Source organism: Macadamia integrifolia, chromosome 14, assembly GCF_013358625.1.
Source record: "Macadamia integrifolia cultivar HAES 741 chromosome 14, SCU_Mint_v3, whole genome shotgun sequence".
Classification (NCBI taxonomy): Eukaryota; Viridiplantae; Streptophyta; class Magnoliopsida; order Proteales; family Proteaceae; genus Macadamia; species Macadamia integrifolia.
This window is the reverse complement of record NC_056570.1, coordinates 26,277,836-26,297,792: the sequence shown is the minus strand read 5'-3', so window position 1 is coordinate 26,297,792 and position 19,957 is coordinate 26,277,836. Positions and strand designations below refer to the sequence as shown.

At 40.2% G+C, this 19,957-nt stretch overlaps 1 protein-coding gene across 1 annotated transcript in view; it reads right to left on the bottom strand.

The window, feature by feature from the left end:
• The window catches only part of LOC122061172 (histone-lysine N-methyltransferase 2C-like), a gene marked incomplete at its 3' end in the record, with an annotated part of 27,729 nt that extends 8,013 nt beyond the window's left edge, over positions 1-19,716 (bottom strand). The window contains 4 exon segments of the mRNA XM_042624377.1: positions 1,193-1,242; positions 1,338-1,527; positions 19,071-19,413; positions 19,492-19,716. Of these exon segments, the coding sequence (XP_042480311.1) occupies positions 1,193-1,242; positions 1,338-1,527; positions 19,071-19,413; positions 19,492-19,523 (615 nt within the window).
• Between the last annotated feature and the right edge of the window lie 241 nt (positions 19,717-19,957).

The window sequence follows — 19,957 nt, the reverse complement described above, 5'->3', positions numbered from 1 at the left end:
AATAAGAATAAGGCAAATCTAAAAATTGTGTGAGATGAAATATAAATCCTTGCAACTATTACATTTGAAAATCTCTTTTTTTTTTTTTTGGGGGGGGGAGGGGAGAGAACTACTTTTGCACTTGGATACTCTTCATGTTGAACCAGTGGGGGATATGATGACTCATTGGTTGCGGATTCAAGGAAAACTATAGGAATCCTAGTGAGTAGAGTTCTTGCTATGCTTGTTACTGTGCTATTGTTTGATCTTTAAAACTCTCAACCAAATTCTAATATCTCAACCCTATTCTCCAGATCGTATCACTTCTAATTTTAGGTAATGCCCAGTCACCCTTAAATTTGTATAATGGTATTTTTTTTTTTTTTTAAAACCCAAAAAAAAAAAAAAAGAAAGAAAGAAAGAAAGAAAAAACCACCTTAGTTAACCAAGAAAGAGTAATAACTAATTGGAGTCCATATGGCTCCTCTAAACTTCTTTTCCATACATGAATTTTCAACCGTAATTTTTTTCTTTTCGGGTAAATAATAACTTACTGATAAGACAATGTAAAAGAGATACACAAAGCCTCCAAAAAGAGGCAAAGCCACAACTAGTATACCAAAACAACAACAACAAAGGGTAACAACCCATTCTATAGACTATAATCAAAGGAATATCATTCCCATAACATGACCAAGGCCAAAGAACTCTCGGCTTGGCCAAGTCTGAACTTTCAGAGGATTCCATTGAAATGTACAGTCCAACCTAGAAGCAAGGTGCCCACTGAACCTAATGAGAGATACAAATCTCGTAGGCTCCTTAAAAGGATTAGACATCTAAGTAATGACAATTTTCCACAAAAAAAAAAAGGGTTTACCCAGTGCACAAGGCTCCCACATGTGCGAGGTCCAAGGGGACGAGAACTACGCAGCCTTACCCCGAGAATGTCAAGAGGCTATGTCGACCACTTGACAATCAGGTGGCAACATTCGTACCTTACTGTCTGCAATCTCCTAGAATACTCTATCATAAACTCTCGAAAGAACAAGGTCCAATCCAATTTTCAAAGATAACCCAAGTATAAAAACCTGAATAAGTCCCTTTCAACCAAGATTCGGAAATAGAACTTGTGCAAATAAGAATTCATTTCACATAATGCCAGCATAGATCAATTAAATTTCCCACATATGAAAGACATTAACACAACTATTACCTCACAAGTTCGGCAAGAGGGGCAGGCCCATGAACTCCAATGAAATAAATCTGAAACAGAATCCCATATGAAAAAGTTTACTTCAGCATAAGTAAACTGAATTATATACAGTAAAGCTGGCAAAGATCAAGGGTAGAGAAGGGACCTCTATACTGGGCCCAATTTTTCAGGCAGTTCCTATGATACTTCTTGCCACAAATTTTGCATGGAAGCATCCTCACTGCTCTCTCACTTCCTTCGTTTTCACCACAAAAGCATAATCGACACATTATGTTGATGGTTGAAGAACCAAGTTCTTCTCCAACAATATCTTGAACTGCTTCTTTAGAAGCACCCTGAAAAGGGAAAAAATCAATATTAATAAAGCAAAACAATTAAGTGAATCATGGAACATGACAGAAGAAGTTTTTACTCAGCTTTTCTGAAGTTCCAGTAATCAAAATTCATTTGAAGGGTGTCTTGAAGGGGGATAACAAGAAAGAAATAACAGGAGTCAGCAACAAAATGAGAACACAGCACCCAAACATACATATACTTTCCAATTCATTTAGGATGATATGGACACAACTCAATGCAGCCTTATCCCAGCCAAATGGGATCGGCTACATGGATCCTTGGTCTCCAGTCAGCTATATACAAAGTCATACTTGTTACTAGCCCTAAGCTATGCACATCCTTCCTCGCCACTTCTCCTAGAGTTATTTTAGGCCTATCCGTAGCTCCTTCAGTCTGAATCAAATCACCCCTCCATACTGAACCATTCAAAGGCTTCCATTGCATATTTCCAAGCCTTTTACTTTCTAACAACTTACAATGTATCGAAACTACTCCTAAATTAGCTATAATTTGTTCATTTCTTATTTTATCTATTCTAGTTCTACCATTCATCCATCACAACATCCTCATTTCAACTACACTAAGTTTGTTTATTTGTTGTTTATTTACAGCCCAGCATTCATCTCAATACATCATTTCTAGTCATATAATTGTTCTATAAATTTTTCATTTGAAAATTTAAAAAGAAATATGTTTATCCCAGTATCACACACCACTCCGGACGCACCCCTCCACTTCATCCACCTATTAGAGTTTATGTAATGAGAGTACTTTGGACACCGGTTTATTATTTTGTAGTCTTGTATGGCACTTTTATTTTTTACCTTTTACCTCTCTAGGGAGGTAGATTACAAGTAATTAACTCCACAGTTTATAACCCCAAACAATACAAATAGGAGCAAGAAACAAAAAAATAATACCATCAAATAAACCCCCAAGGATACAATACCCATATAGGAGCAAAACCAACCCAAAACCCAACCCGATAGGAGAGAGAAAGACCTATAGAGCTAGAGAGAGAAAGGTGCGGCCAGGTCTGTGAGAGTCCGATTGAGCTGCACTTTTTGGTGTAGATAGTCCCTATGGAGGGTACAAAAACCCCCAAATATGAAGCGCTTCTAACGGCTGGTTATGGAGTTATGCGCTCTCTTGATTTTCAGACCTAGGAGAGAGAATGTGAAGAATTCTGCAGGAACAGCAATTTCCTGCATGTCTTCTTCAGATAACCTTCAAGAGAGGATCGATTGATCTTCTTAGAGTATAGAACCAGTCCTCCAAAGGATCTGCAAATCATATCTCAAACTTGGGCAGCAATGAGGGTCGACTGGCTTCAAGAACAAGAACTCTTTGGCTATCTGATTCTGATTTTGATTTTGTATGCTTTAACAAGTTTGAACTTCTAATAACAATAAACAGAAAAATAAAAATAGAAAAAGAAGAATCGATGGAAGGTTGAGAAGGGTGAAAAATAATACAGGAATGGGCATCACCCCTCAGGTTTTAGGTATCACACCCCTCAAAGGTTTAGGCATCTCATCTCTCAATAACAGTTTTTTTAGCTAAAGAGTAATCATTCAATAATTCATTCACTCAAATCTGCCATTATAAGTACATAAGTTCCTCCATTTATAGAGGGCAGAATAGCAATCAAACTACTACTAGGAGCTAGTTTCCCAATAAGACTAGACACTCTTACTACACCTAGGAGCCAGTTTCCCAATAGGACTAAATACTCCTACTACAGATCTACAGCTAGGAATTCAAAATAGGACTAGGACTTGACTTTATGACTCCAACATGAAGTAGAACTAACTAACTAATAGTCCATATAGGACTTTACAACCGATCAATGGTCTAATGGGCCTTTATTAAATTAAATAGCAACTAACTAAACTAATGAATTAAATCTCGTTTTCCTACCTTATACCCATAATTTAGGCCCATTAAAGTGGCCCATTTCAAAGAAAACTCATAGGATCAAAGGCCCAACACAAACATAGCACAACGGAAGGCTTATTTGCAATAAAATAAGCCCAAGTGATTTATCTACATCAGAGGTGTATGTAATTCCTGATACCACTTTTTTTTTTTTTTTTTTTTGGAAAGAGAACAAAATCAATAAAGGAGAAAAATAAGTACATCATTATCCAGGTTACAGAAAGACAAATTAGTTTTCCTAACATTAGGCATATATGCAAATCTAGCCAAAAAAACAACCACATCATTCGTAGGCCTAAGTCAAAAAGAGAGAGTGGGGAGAATGTTATAGACATCGAGAAAGAGAGGGACTATGCTCCAAGGCCATAAGGTGGTTGTTAGGTCAAAAAACAGATGTTCAAGGTCTTCAGAATTACTCCACACTTCCTTTACGCTCCAACCATTCACTTGCGCTTGTTTGACTCCCAGGAGGAGGCCCCTAGTGGACGCTTCGATGGATTTCCCTGTCATCAAGTAGTCGGTCACTCAGTTGTGAATGAGATACATTCCCCATTAAGTAGGAAACAGTTTGTGATAGAGGGCATATAGGGGAATGGAGAGACTACCTGAGATGGAACTCAGAGTTGCAGGGGAGAGAGATGATTGCACAAGAAGGGGGGGGGAAAGAAATCACACACCACAATATTCAACTCATAGCTTCACTCTTCAATCTAATCTCTACTTGTTTGGTTACATGTATCTAAATAGAAAAGAAAGCCAACATTAAAAGGAAATCTACTCTAATTTGGAAACTAAAATTAATTAGAAACTAAATCCTAATAGCCCTCTCTTACTTAAGCTACCAAAAATAAAAGATTGCATGAAAATGGAAATAAAATCCTAAAAGATCCTACTAGTCAAAGACCCATATTGGATTCAATTCATCTCTATCTAGATACCCAAATGAGTTTGTCCATGGGTGTGCATCCGCATCAGTTTGCCCAGCCACACATATTGAGATTAGGATCAGTAACAGATACAGTAATCAAAATGATAAAGTCAAATTTAGGAAAAAGAATAGTTGACGCTTCAGATATAGTTGTTTGTACCGGTTGGGTTGATTGCACAGGGAAAGACCTATGATTAGATATTTTTCTTCTTTTTTTTAGTGAATAATTATTAGACTGTTAATCCACCATGGGAAAGGATTTTGTGTGGCTTGGGTTTGTCATGTTTAAAAACAATGTTAGTAATCAATATAGGGGAGAGATCCATTCTCTCCCACATCTGGCTACACACTCCTTTCTCTCTTCTCCTCTTATCAGCACTCACCCCCTCCTCTTTTCTCTTTTATCAATCCTTGCACTACTTCCAACTTGGCATCAAAGCTTGGTTTGATAGACAACCAAGCTTTCACATCCTTTGTACCTCTCTTTGGAACCCTAGAAGATTAGAAGAAAATAATAGAGATTATACCATATTAGAAAACACACTTAGAAGATCTAATGGAGTCCTCTCATCAAACTAGATGAACTAATAGAAGAAGATTGGAGGTTGTGAAGGCCATTTGAAGAAACAAAAAGCATATACACTGTTACCGCCAGCTTTTTCTTCACGTTCGTCTTTCTATTTCATCGAGCAACCTTAGGGAGTGGGGCTAGGCTTGCTAGAATTGCCAGGGGTAGCTTTCAACTCTCCATGGTCTTGGTTGCTGAAGTGACGTGCTATTGGAGCACAACTCATTCTTTCAAAATCTCACAGGTACCGCCAATTTGGGGTTTTTACCTTTGTATTGTCTGAAATGTTTGGTGTTGTGTAGTTATTGTTGATGAGTTGCATCATTTGAGACTTATTTGTTGTTATGGGATGTAGCTTCATCGTGAAAGGTGTATGTGATTTGATTTTTGTTAGAAGTATTGATTAAGGGGTTCACAGCATTGTTCACGTGAACTGTGTCGTGAACAATGTTCACAAGTACTGTTCGTGTGAACAGTAACTTAATATTATTTTTCCTTTTTATCTCCTTTATTTCCTTTTATGCCCTTAGTAGGGTTATTTCACGTCACTATTATAAATATTGAATGAAGTGGGAATCTCAACCCCAAAGGTTACAATCATCTCTCCTCTCTCTCTTTTCCCTTTTCTTCTTCTTCTTCTTTTTCTAATCTACATGGTATCAGAGCAAGATCCTTAGGGACTGATACAATTATTACAAGTTCTCATCAACACAAGTTCCTTCTTCAATCAAGGGCGAGTGTCTGTAAGGAAGAAATCATCTCGGCCATTCTTTCTCACAAGTCCAACAAAGCACCGGGCCCTGATGGCTTCAGTATGAGCTTCTTTTCTGCCTACTGGAGTACAATAAAAAATGATCTCATCTATGCTGTGAGGAGTTTCTTCCTTAATCCAAGTCAAATTGAGGGAATAAACCATACCTTCCTCTGTCTCATCCCCAAAAAGGAAGGTCCGGTTTCCATGAATGACTTTATGCCCATTTCCCTATGCAACCTCCTGTACAAGTTCATTGCAAAAATCCTTGCCAACAGGATCCAGAAAGTCATTGACTCCCTTATCAATCCCAATCAATCGGCCTTTATTACTGGTAGGAGTATCTCTGATAACATTATGCTCTGTCATGAGATTGTCCGCGGTTTCGACCTCAAATCCCTTACCTCTACGGCTCTTCTCATGATTGACATCCACAAAGCTTTTAACACCATTAGCTGGGACTTCATTTCTAATGTGCTGCTTCAAATGGGCTTCCCTCCATCCTTTGTTCACTGGAACCAGTTCTGCATTTCCTCCCCCCGTTTCTCCGTTCTGGTGAATGGGAGCCCGGCAGGGTACTTTCCCTCGGGTCATGGCATCAGCCAAGGTTACCCCCTTTCCCCATTGCTTTTCTCCATCTCCTTGGAAGTCCTATCTCGATCCATCCAATCTGCCACTAATCTCCACCTCATTTCCCCTATTCTAAAATGTAAATCCCTCCTCCTCACCCATTTGGCATTCGCGGATGACATCATGATTTTCTCTAAGGCTGACTGATGTAGATCCACATTATGCAAGGAAATATGAAAGGAAGAAGGGTCGAGCCTTAGTCCACCTGAGTGGCTAGGGTCCAGCCAAGAAGCCAACCGAACCCCTACTTGGTCCACCTGAGTGGCTAAGTACAAATAAGGGCCAATTGGGCCCATCGGCTAGGGGAATAATTAATAGTTGTTTTTAATTAATTAGTGGGCCATTGGGCCCATTGAGTTTAGTAAGTGGTATGTCGAGTCCAAATTGTCTTAGGACTCTATTTGTTTTCCACATAGGTTTATTATTCCTAGTCCAATTTTGAATTCTTAATTGTAGTAGGAGCGTCTAGTCCTATTGGGAAACTAGCTCCTAGTTGAAGTAAGAGTGTCTAGTCCTATTGGGAAACTAGCTCCTAGTAGTAGTTTGATTGCTATTCTACCCTCTATAAATAGAGGAGCCGATGTATTCATAATTTCATATTTGAATAAAGAATAATTGCAGTCAATTACTTAGAACAACCGGGATAGCTGTGGGTGAGAAGCCCAGGCCGAGACAGCCGCTCCTCCCCCACTTTTCCCTTTGCTTCTTCTTGTTTAAAACTTTCTATTTTATCCTAAAGTTACTTCTGTTGAAGTATATGACTGTTGTGAGTATTCAAAAGTTCAGATCTGTCCAAGTTACAAACCAGATTTGATTCTCTCTCCTGAAGCCTGCGATTATTTCTCCTAGGTCAAAAAATCAAGAAAGCTTATAACTTCACAACCAGCCGTCAGAATCCTCTCAACTTTGGGGGTTTTTGTACCCTCCCTAGGGACTATCTACGCTCAAGAGTGCAGCTCAATCGGACTCCTACAGACCTGGCCGCACCTCTCTCTCTCCAGCTCTATAGCAGGTCTTTCTCCTATCGGGTTGTGTTTTGGGCTGGTTTTACTCCTATATGGGTATTGTATCCTTGGGGGTTTATTTGATGGTCTTATTTCTTTGTTTTCTGATCCTATTTGTATTGTTTGGGGTTATAAATTACTGGGGTAGTTTCTTGTAATCTACTCCTGCATTACTGACCCTCTCTCTATTTCTTCCATCATGTCCACCCTTCAATCCTTTGAATCCTTCTCCAGACTCAACATTAACCTCCTCAAGTCCAATATCTTCATTTCGGGTGTCTCGCTTGATGTCTAGGTCTCCCTCTCTGAGCTCTATGGTATTCCACTTGAATCCTTGCCTGTGAAATATTTGGGTCTTCTCTTGATTTCCTTCAGGCTCTCAGCTCACCATTGTGCCCCCATGCTGGATAACCTTAGGAAAAGGCTCTAGCTCTGGAAAGGTAAGCTTCTCTCCTATGCGGGTCGCCTTACTCTGATTAGATCGGTTCTCCAGTCAATGTACCTCTATTGGTCTGGTACTTATGCCCTTCCTGCTTCCACCATCAAATCCTATGAGTCTCCTGTGTTCCTTTCTTTGGAAAGGATCTGACTCTTTTAATTTCCTTAGACCCTTAAGCTGGGAAAAGGTATGACTTCCTAAAGCCGAAGGTGGTCTAGAGATTAGAAGAATCAAAACCACCAACTCTGTTGGCATACTCAAGCTCATTTGGAAGATTGTGTCCAAGCACAAAAGCATTTGGGTTAACTGGATCTACTCGGGATTGCTCAAATCTAATTCCCTCTGGACCGCTCCTTTCATTCCAAATGCCTCCTGGATCTGGCGAAAAATTCTTGAGCATCGATCGGTTGCCCTCCCGGCCATCTCCTTCGCAATTGGTAATGGTCAGTCTATCTCCCTCTAGAAGGACCCCCAGCACCCTTCTGGCATTCTCTCTCCTTATCTCTCCCAGAATTATTTACTCCTCCGGCCTTCCCCCGAATGCCGCCATCTCTTCCATCCTCTCCGCCACTGGTTGGTCCCCTCCCCCTTCCCCCCTTCCCCCCTTCCCCCTTCCCCCCTCCCCTGTTTGACCACTGGTCTAACCTTCCCCCTCTTCCTCCTGGCCATAGAGGCAAAGATGACAAATGTCTTTGGCTCCGCTCCTCTAATGGAACCTTTACCTCCACCTCAGCTTGGTCTCTCATATGTACTCATTCCCATTCAGTCCCTTGGCAGAAGGTTGTGTGGTTCAAAAACCACATTCCCAGCCACAGCTTCTTTCTATGGCATTGTCTATCCAATTGCCTTCCCACCCAATCTTTTCTCATTCATCGGCATATCCCTGCCAACCCTGCTTGTTGCCTCTGTCCCCAGGGTACTGAAGACATCCCCCACCTCTTCTTCGCCTGCCCTTTCTCTTCCCACATCTAGAAGTTTGTTCTTTCCAAATGATGGCGGCATAGAAGATCCATTCTTCCTTTTAATAGGGAATGGAATTGGAATGATATGAACTTCTCTGGTTCCACCATCTGTGACACTATTGGCAAATTGGCATTTTGCGCTACTATCAACGACCTCCGGATGGAGAGTAACATCTGTAGATAGACTCCCAAATCCCGTTCTCCGGATAAGATTTGAAAAGCTATCTACTTTGATGTTAAATCCAAATCCTCTTCCCTTCAAAATCGGCCAATCCACAATACCCCCAGAAATTCCCACATCATCTCTTCCTGGAACCTACAGGTTGATTTCCTCCATCCCAGCTGATGTCATCCTGGGTTTTGGCCTCCCCTCCCCCGCCTTTTGTTGTTGCTGGTCTTTGTTGTGGTTTTTGTATTTTCTCTTAGCTTTAGTAGTTGCAGATGTTTGACTAGGTGCAGTAGTCTGTAATTGCCCTGGTCTTGCTGACCTTGGCATTCCCCCCCCCCTTTTTTTCCCTTGTATATTCTTCTCTTCTTGGTAATGAATTATTTATTCAGCAAAAAAAAAAACCCATCAAGAATCTTGTTTTGAAGTTTCTTTTTATTTCTCTTTGAAAGGGGCACAACACCCTATGCTGTTTTTTGGTAACTTTTATAGACTATTTCATGACCAGCTTTAAGAACTATGTCTCATATGTGATTTGTGATTTGTGGATTAGAGATTGAAGTCCAAAGTTCAATCTTTTGGAGAAATTGATTTTGTCAGGGTTGTCAAAATCAATTTTTGTCAAGGTTCTGCGGAAAATAGACTTTGGCCAGGTATTTTGTGGATTGGCTTTGTCAGGGTTTTGGGAGATCGATTAATCTCTGTTGAAGGGTTACTTTGTTGGGATTGATTGGTTGTAGGATCAATCTCTAGTGGATCAATTTTTCTCTGGAGCAGGGTTCTTGAGATTGACTTTTTGCAGGGTTTTGTGGACAATTGCTTGTTGTTTTCTTTGCATCAATGGCTAAAGCAAAGAGTGTAGTGGTTGAGGTATCTTCATCCTCTCATAGAATCATAGAAAAGAAACTTGCAGGGTCTATCAATTTTCAATAATAGAAGAAAATTGTGCAGTTGGTTCTGACTGATTGTGATCAACAAGATCATCTTACGAAGACGAAGCCTGTTGCAAATACTGCATGGAATACTGTTGATGCATGAATTTTGCGGCAGCTTTTGAATTCTATGGAGAATTCAATTGTCGATCTTGTCACCCAAACTGATACTGTGAAGGAGTTATGGAAATATCTGAATGTTCTGTACTCTAGAAAAAACAATCTCTCCCGCATCTATGAGTTATCTCAGGACTTTTATCGAGTTGATCGGGAGGGTCGTCTGTCGACCCAATATTTTGTGATTTTAAGAATGTATGAAGAATTGAATTCTCTACTTCCTATTAGTGGTGACGTGCAGCAGATGCAGAACTAGAGGGAGTAGCTTGCAATTATGGGTTTTTTGGGTCGTCTTGGAACAAAGTATGACTTCGTTCGTCTAAGATACTTGGGGGAGACAAGGTGGTATCTCTCACGGATACTTTCTCTCGTGTCTTACGTGTATCTCGTGAGAGTACTCATGATTCTACACATGTGGACAGCTCAACTCTTGTGTCTCAGAAGACTGGTCGTGGTAATACACGTGGTACTGGCAGTGGAAATAGCAAAAAAGAGCAAGCTACTAGTAATTCCACATCCTCAGACAACTCAAGAACAGTACGGACATGCCATCTTCGTGGCAAAACCAGGGCATATCCAACGTTTTTGTTGGAAACTTCATGGCAAACCTTCTTAGAGGCAATTTGCTAATTCAATAGCAAACACTGAGCCCACCACTCCTCCTGGATCATCTGAGGGTAAGGCGGCTATGATGAGTTGATGGCAGACAAAGAATTTTTCCAATACAATTAGTTTCAGGCTTCTCAGTCCTCCAATGCTACTTTTGTCCAGACAGGTAATGCCACTGCATGCCTATCCTCTTCTCATCCCTAGATCATTGATTTAGGTGCTTCAGATCACATGTCTAGTGTTTCAAGTATATTTTCCTCCTTTCAGAAATCGTCTTCCAATGTCACTTTAGCTAATGGTTCTCTGGTTCAGGTTAATGGGATTGGGACAGCTCATCCTAATTCTTCTTTGTCCTTATCGTCAATCATTCATTAGCCACAGTTTCCTTTTAATATTTTATCTGTAAGCAAACTTACACGTGCTTACAATTGTTTTATAACCTTTCATTCTGATTCTTGTGTTTTTCAGGATCTTATAATGAAGAAAATGATTGGTAGAGGACGTGAATCGGGGGGGCTGTATCTTCTTGAAGATGATTCTCCTCCAATTGCTTGTTCAAGTTTTCTGTCTCCTCGTCAAGTTCACTGCCGCCCGGGTCATTCATCTTTGCAGAGTCTACAACAGCTTGATCCTCATTTTAGTTCCCTTTCTAATTTAGAGTGTGAGTCTTGCTAGTTTGGGAAGCTTCATCGTGTCAATTATATCCCTCGAGTCAATAAACAATCTGCGCACCCTTTTTCTTTAGTTCATTCTGATGTATGGGGGTCCTTGTCCTATCACATATAAGTTGGGTTTTAAATATTTTATTACTTTTGTTGATGACTATTCCAACGTTACTTGGATTTATTTAATGAAGTACCGTTAATAGTTGTTTTCCATTTTTGTGCTTTTGTTGCTGAAATTCAGACTCAATTTGGCTTGTCTATTAAAATCTTACACAGTGATAATGCCAATGAACATTTTTCTTGTCCATTTTCTAAGTTAATGGCTGAACGTGGTATAGTTCATCAGTCTTCCTGTTCAGACACCCCCCTCAACAAAACGGTGTTGTTGAAAGGAAGAACAAACATCAGATGGAAGTTGTTTGATCCCTTATGTTTGAAATGAAGGTGGCTAAGTTTTTTTGGGCTAAATCTGTTTTGACCGCATATTATTTTATTAATCGCATGCCTTCTTTCATTTTGTGTGGTGGTATTCCTTATTCTTTGCTGTTTCCTTCTGATCCTTTGTTTGTTCTCCTTTCACGTGTTTTTGGTTGTGTTTGTTTTACTCGTGATCATCGTCTAAGGTTATCCAAGTTGGATCCTAGAGCTCTTAAATGTATCTTTCTAGGTTACTAACGTGCCCAAAATGGATATAAAATGCTACTCTCCTGGACTACCGAAATATATGTATTTTTCTTTGAGTCCACCTCTTATCTAGATGATTTGTTCGTTATGTCTGAGTTGAATGATGATCTTCCCATTTATATTGTTCATCACTCAGTTCCACAGGTTCCAACTATTGCAACCCCACCAATTCCTCCACCAACTGTCCAAGTTTATACTCGTCGTCGTCAGGAAGATCCAGCACCCCCTGCTTCTACAGTGCCTGCCTCATCATCTTCGTCTGCAGATCCTGAGTCAAGTATCCCTATATCTGATTTTGATCTTCCCATTGCTCAGTGTAAGAGTGTTAGGGTTTGCACCCAACATCCCATTTCTAATTTTGTTTCCTATTTTCGTTTATCACATTCTTTTCATTCTTGTCTTTCTATTTCTAGTCATCCTATTCCTAAGTGTTGGAATGTGAGTCCACGATAGGGAGAGTGTCCCCATTGTGGAATGTGTCCTAATCTAAGTGAGTTAGGAAGAGTTAGTTTCCTAGTCTAAGTAAGTTCCCTATTATGATTAGGCTTTAGAGTCCTGCTCATATTATCTCTTTAGAGTCGTACTCAGCATATAATTATTTCATAATTAATATAAAGAGAGTGGCTGGCAGTAGATCGTGATTCATCAAACAATCAATTGCACAAGCCTTACTTCCCAATTCCTTTGTCTTTCTCTTCTTTCCTCTTCTTGGATTCTGGTTCTCAAATCTCTCTACATGGTATTAGAGCCATGAAGAAGAAATTAGAGTAACCGGTGTCTGATTAGTGTTGTGGTAAAAATTGACCGGGTGATCTTCCTTGCAAGACTTGATACTCCACGCTAGACCTGCATAGAAGAGCCAACAAAGGAGAGTTGGGCTGACCCGACAGGAGACCCTCTGATGCCTTAGTCAGATTTCTTCAACAACAGATACTCAAGAGAGTTTATTATGAAACGATCAATCCCCTTTTTCGGGGGTTTACCTTGATATTTATAAGCAGTGAATGAAGAGAGGTGGCTGAGAAGAGTCATATTTTGGCAAGTAGTTCACTCTTGTTAGGATGACTATTGGAAGAATCTCATTAGGTAACTGTTACCTTATTTGTTAGGATACTCCTAACAATAAGATTTGCTAATCTGGTGATAAGATCTGCTGAGCTGGAAATAAGTGATCCTTGGAATTGTCCACGCAAACGCCAGGGTCCAATCAAACTCCTTAGGAAGGCGATCCAAGGATGAGCCAAGGGGTCGGCTCGGCCAAGGATGACCTGGATGGTCGGCTCGGCTAAGGATGAGCCAAGGGGTCGGGTTTCCCAGAGATGACTTGGATGGTCGGCTAGGCCAAGGATGACCCAAGGGGTCGTCTCGGCCAGGGATGACCCAAGGGGTCGACTCGGCCAAGGGATGACCCGAGGGAGTGGCATTTTTACCAACATCAATTAGTGTTGCTGGAAAAAAAAAGAAAAAAGGTTTCGTATTTTGTTCGTTTCCTGATTTGTTTGCTACCATCGTTTGGTGGTCTAAGTTCTGAAGTTCTGGATGCATTGTAACAGTTCTATGTACTGGTTTCTTCGCTGGACTGTCTAATCGTTGAGTCTATATATCCAGTGAAGTTTATTTGCATCTACTATTGAGTTCCCTTGCTCTTGCTTGCGAGATTTGACGTTGGAGTGTCGATTTGCATCTGGTTCCAGTGTAGATGTGTGCTTCGAGGGTGAAGATAAGTCCTTGCTTCGATTTGCTACTGCCTACCCCTGCAGCCTTGGTTACCGCCAGTCCCTCCCTCCATGGTTGCCACCTTTTTTAAGAGTCATGAGCCCTATTCCAACAGTACCAAGAGTGAATCGTGGCCAAAGGGTTTTGTTCAATCGAAGAAAAGGCTACGTTGCTTCTCAAATTAAGCCAGAAATTTCTCGATTTCGAAGATGCTATCGCTGATTTTGTGAGGAAGCTCTCCCTTGCCTTACTGGTTGCAGGAGAATTGAGATCTCTCTTTCCTTTTTATTTAATTTATTAATTGACTTTCTATATTCTACCCTCTCCTTAGTTGCTTCCAAAACTACTTCTTGACTCACGTTACTCCCTTTTAAGACCTTACTTGTTTTGTTATTCTGAAATTACTCTTGCCCCTCCTTTACCCTCTTATTTACACATTGCCATTGAATTATTTCCCCTCCTGGTTTACCCTTTGGCCTTAGCTTGTGTTAACAATTGCATTTTATCTAAATTACAGCCATGCCATTCCTTTTTTATCATTGAGATATTTATAGTCCCTCCATATCCAATTCCCTTTACTTACCTAGTGAGTCCTTGAAAATTCTGATTTATTACAAGATTGCCACCCATCTATGGACACTTGAGATATTACCAAATTTCCTTTACTATTACACATTTTCCTATCCCAATGCCTTTTCTACCTACCAAGTATCCTCTTGGGCATTTTATTTAATTACGGTTCTGCCATTCCCCTCTTGTCATTGCCTATTATGGACTTGGATGGGTCTATACTAAACCCAATTGGGTATCTTAACCCAGTTTCCGTATCAATTGGGGATTGCATGAAGTAATTACATAATTGCCATTGGGCATATACATGTGCCATTTTTGTGGGCCCAAAATCACATCTTTGGGATTGACAATGTTATTGGTATTGACGTTTCATGGTAATTAGAGATTGTTTGTTCAGCCTTGCTACCGTGAGAGAGTGTTGGAAATTATTTAATGCTCTTGGTTAAGAGATTTTTTGGGATGCTGACTATTGGAATTATTTGTTCATGTGTAATGTTACATATGAGGGGGAGATTGGAGATTTTATCTGCTCTGCACAATTCATCAATTGGAGATTTTTATCAGTGAAGACTATTTAATAGCTCATGTAATCAGTAATAGATTTAGCTTCTGAAAGGCAACATTAATGAAGTGATATCTTAAGATGAGGTGATCTCTTAAGGATCTAAGTTGCTGCCCTCCATCTTCACCTCTGCTAAAGCATGATTGGTGTTTCTGAAGATTGGTTACCCACCTTGTGCGATTGAATTGATTTCTTTCTTTAAAGATCGAGTTCTTCCCTTATATTGAAGATCTTGTCTTCCCCTATAGGAAATCAAGTTCCGCAATTATAGGAGATCATTTAAATTGTTACCTTTCTGCTGCTATGGTATTTCAGATTGTGGTTGATGATATTCACCGTTTCTGCGATTTTTTGTTCTTCCTTTTGGAGATTGAGTCTTCCTCAGACATTGAAGATCAAGTACTACACATGTTGGTGATTATTTATAGTCCATTTTGTTCATTGCTGATGGTTCGACACGACCTTTTTATCTATTGATGTTGTTGATGTTGATGTGCCTGAGTTGATATTGCTCTACGGTGGTTGATTGAAGTTCCCATTGTTCATTGGAACCTACAAGACTAATGATGCATTTGATTTTCTATTCTCAACGGCCCAAGCTGGAGCTTTCTTTAGATACATGTATACTCCAGCTTGAGGAGGAGTGTTGAATATGAGTCCATGATAGGGCGTGTCCCCATCGTGGGATGAGTCCTAATCTAAGTGAGTTAGGAAGAATTAGTTTCCTAGTCTAAGTAAGTTCCCTATTATGATTAGGCTTTAGAGTCCTACTCATATTCTGTCTTATAGTCATACTCAAAGTATGTAATTATTTCATAATTAATATAAAGAGAGTGGTTGACGGTAGATTTTGATTCATCGAACAATCAATCACACAAGCCTTACTCCCCAATTCCTTTGTGTTTCTCTTCTTTCCTCTTCTTTGATTCTGGTTCTCAAATCTCTACATTAAGTCTGTTGCAGAGGCATTGTCTAGTCCTGGCTGGTGGACAGCTATAAAGGAAGAATTATTGGTCTTCAAGCAAAAGCAAACTTAGGATCTTGTCCCCTTACCTCCTGGTAAGTTTGTTATTGGTTGTCATTGAGTGTATGTGGTTAAGGTCAATCCTGATGATTCCCTTGCTCGGTTGAAGGCAAGGTTGGTTGTCAAAGGGTATCCAGGTCTATGGAGTCACTATGTGCACCTGTTGCCAAACTTGCATCGGTTTGTATTCTGATATCTCTTGTAGGTTCTCATCATTGGCCGTTATATCAGCTTGATATAAAGAACGTGTTTCTTCATGGCGATCTACATGAGGAAGTTTATATGGAGCAATCTCTAGGGTTTGTGGCTCAGGAGGAGTCAGGGATGGTGTGCAAGCTCAAGAAGTCCTTGTACGGTTTGAAGCAATCTCCTTGGGCATGGTTTGGCAGATTTACTGATGTGGTTCTTGAGCTTGGACTGTCGAGATGTGACAGTGATCACTCAGTTTTCTATATGCAATATAGTGTGGGAAGGATATTCCTTGTTGTTTATGTTGAGGACATTGTTAACACGGGAGATGATGTTGAGGGTATCCAGTGCTTGAAGTTCCCCTGCAACAAATGTTTCAAACTAAGGATTTGGGAAGGTTAAAATACTTTTTGGGTATTAAAGTTTCTCAGTCAAGGAAAGGTATTTCTCAGAGGAAGCATATTCTAGGTTTGCTTACAGAGACTGGATGTTGGGGTCCAAGCCTCTTGGACACTCCTATGGATCCAAATATAAAACTTTCAGCTGACAGTAGTGACCTTTTATCTGACTGTGACTCAACCTGATATTGCCTTTCCTGTCAATGTTGTGAGTCGGTTAATGTCCTCTCCTCGCACATCTCATTGGGATGCCATAGTTCGTATTCTAAGGCATCTCAGAAAAACTCCAAATCGTGGTATGTTATATTGTGATCATGGACATAGACGTATTGAAGGTTTTTGTAATGTTGACTGAGCTAGATCTCCTATTGATAGGCGATCAACTACTGGGTATTGTACTTTTATTGGAGGAAGCCTTGTGTCTTGGAAGAGTAAGAAGCAGACTGTTGTGGCTAGGTCTAGTGTAGAGTCCGAGTATCGAACCATGGCACATGTCACCTGTGAGTTAATGTGGGTGAAGCAACTGTTGGCTGAGCTAGGGGTTTGAGAATGCATCTCCTATACAGTTGTGGTATATTGCATCAAATCCAGTGTTCCACAAGAGACCGAAATATATTAAGGTCGATTGCCATTTTTCGAGAAAAGCTACAGCCAAGAGTTATCTCTACAAATCTATTCACACAAGAGAACAACTTGCAGATGTTTTTATTAACTCTCTTGGAAGTGGTAGAGTTGATTATATTTGTAATAAGCTAGGAATTATTAACATCTATGCTCTAGCTTGAGGGGGAGTGTTAGAAATATTGATTGAGGGGTTCACAACACTGTTCACGTGAACAGTGTCATGAGCAGTGTTCACGGCAACAGTAACTTGATATTATTTTTCCTTTTATATCCTTTATTTCATTTTTATGCCCTTAATAGTGTTATGTCACATGTCACTATTATAAATATTGAATGACGTGAGAGTCTCAACATAAGGTTGTGACTCTCTCTCTCTCTTTTCCCTCTCTTCTTCTTCATCTAATTTACAATTTTCTTCAAGTTTCTATGATTGGTCTTCTTGCTGGAATTTTTTTCAGTACTAGGAAGAAGAATTTGGGTAGAGTCTACTTCCTATTTAGTTTGGATATCAAACCAACTCTCTACGCGTGTTTACATATCATGTCGGAGTTCAATGGACCGATGGAAGCTTCGACTGATTGTTCGAGCGGTACCAACCCCACTTTGATGGCCCCTTTGAGAATCCCAACACCTACATCCATTGTGAAGTTAGATAACACCAACTATTTGGATTGGGCTCACTCAATGAAGTTGTCTCTGTCAAGTAAGGGGAAGCTAGGGTACATTACTGGAACCATTAAGGCTCCTGATTCAAGTGATCCAATGTATCTAAAATGGGAGATCGAGAACTCAACCACTATGACTTGGTTGATTTTCTCCACGAAACCTGAGATTGGTAGGCGGAACATGAGAAAGGAAACTGCCAGGACATTTGGGATAGTCTCTCTAGAACATCAAACTGAGTGGGTGACTCGGTGATACAATTCCTCAAGAAGGTCCTCACAATGAACCAAGGTGACAAGACGATTTCTAAATATAACTCAGTTAACGCTCTCTAGGAAGAGTATGATCACTATGGGGACCTCTAACTGTCCAACCCCAAGAACGAAGCAAAGGTACAGAGGAACCTGAGAAGGAACGTGTTCTGATTCTACTTGGCGGGCCAAACTTGGAATATAAGCCAATCCAGCTGCAAATTTTGCGATGGTCACCTCTTCCACCTTTAGATGAAGCATGTAGCTACTTGCAGAGAGAAGAGACCCAAAGAATGGCAATGCGGTAAGGCAAGGTGCATGCCTTGCACTTTGAAAGAATCCTAGGTTCATATCATCAATCAGGTAATGTGCCTTATCACTTTTTGTACCTCACCTGGCTCAGAAAAGCACACAAGGCATATAGGCATTTATTTTTTACCATGACGATGATAGTGAACAAATGTGAAAAACCTCATAAGTCCAATATGGCTCACATGGGAATAGGGGGGTTGCACCATGGTACATCAGAGACTCCAGATATATCAAGCAAATCTGCTGGAAGTTAGTTCATCTTGACCTCCACCAGAGTAAATATTCAAACTACAGAAGTCCCAGAGTTCAAAGGTAAAGTAAACATCTCACCTCCATTTCACAGTGGCCATCAGCAACTTAGAATTTTCCTTTCAATGCTACTTGTTTTGTTGTAATTTGATAACCCACCCAATTGATATCATTATCCCCTTTACCAACTTACTCATAACCGATAGCATAACTGAAAACAGAACCCATCAAGTATCCCTTTTTAATAATAACATGTTTGGGTGAATATCAAAAAAGCATTACATGAGAACAGAAGTATAAATCCCCCGTTGCAATTCACAACTGACACAGCAGTCACAGCAACAAAAAATAAACTGCCGCTACTACAGAAGTAAAAATCATATAGGAGGGTTGAAGAGGAATAAAACCAGTTCCTTCAAACACGGAACTATAATAACTAAACGTAAAATGCCCATCAATTACCCTATTGCCAATTTGCCATAGAACATAAGTTCCACATAAAACTAGAAGATATCAAAAAATATATATATTTAAGAAAAGAAAGCAATATGAATTTTTTGCTAAAGTCAACAATTTGAAGAACCTCACCGCCAAAGCTCCGGTTTCAAACCTCCAAGCATAATCCTCGGCGGCCAACGACGCAGCAACCGCTTTCTTCTGCATCGCAACTCTTTTTCTCTGAGCAGACAAAATCTCCTCCCCATCCGCATCTCCAACCGCAGCCCCATCAGCTATAGCAATCACCACCGGAGGAGCCGAAGAAACAATTCGAGGAACCGCAACCTGAACAGTACCTTTCTGTCGAGCCCTTACCGACCACGGATCGTTCAAGAATTCCTCAACCCTAAAAATCCCCTCCAAGAAATCTTTCTTCCCCTTCTCGCTCTGAAGCTTCTGAGGAAACCCAAGAGTGCAGCAGCAGACCCGCTTGCTACAAAATTGAAAAACAAAAGAAGTGAGACTACAGACGAGGAGGTTTTAGGTGAGACTATAGAGTACAGAGACGAACCATGTAATTGGGCAAGCGATGTGAAATGCCATGGAATGTGATTTCGGTTTCTTTTCTTTTCTTTTCCTCGTAATTTTTTGATTTCTCCCGTAATCAAAAAATCATTCAAATAGAAAATAAGAAAAGTAAATAAACGATGGAAGAATGTCAAGTGTGCGTTTGGGATTTGAGAAAGCAAAATCGCAGACCGTTTTATGTATTTTTCACACAATGGTTTTTTTTTTTTTTTGTCACCGGTTTAAGTTAACTAGGCCAGAGACGCTTTCCTATCGGTAAGAGAGAGGAGAGAGTAATTGGGGACGGGTCGTTTTCCGAGTCCCCGACTAGATTTATACTTCGGGTTCTACTAATATGCGCCTTCGGTGATGTGATGGTTTTTTTTGTTGTGAAAAATAAGGTTGCCCGGATGCGTGGTGCAACGTGGCAGCGTTCTTCCACAATAGGGGTAGATTTATAATTACGTAGA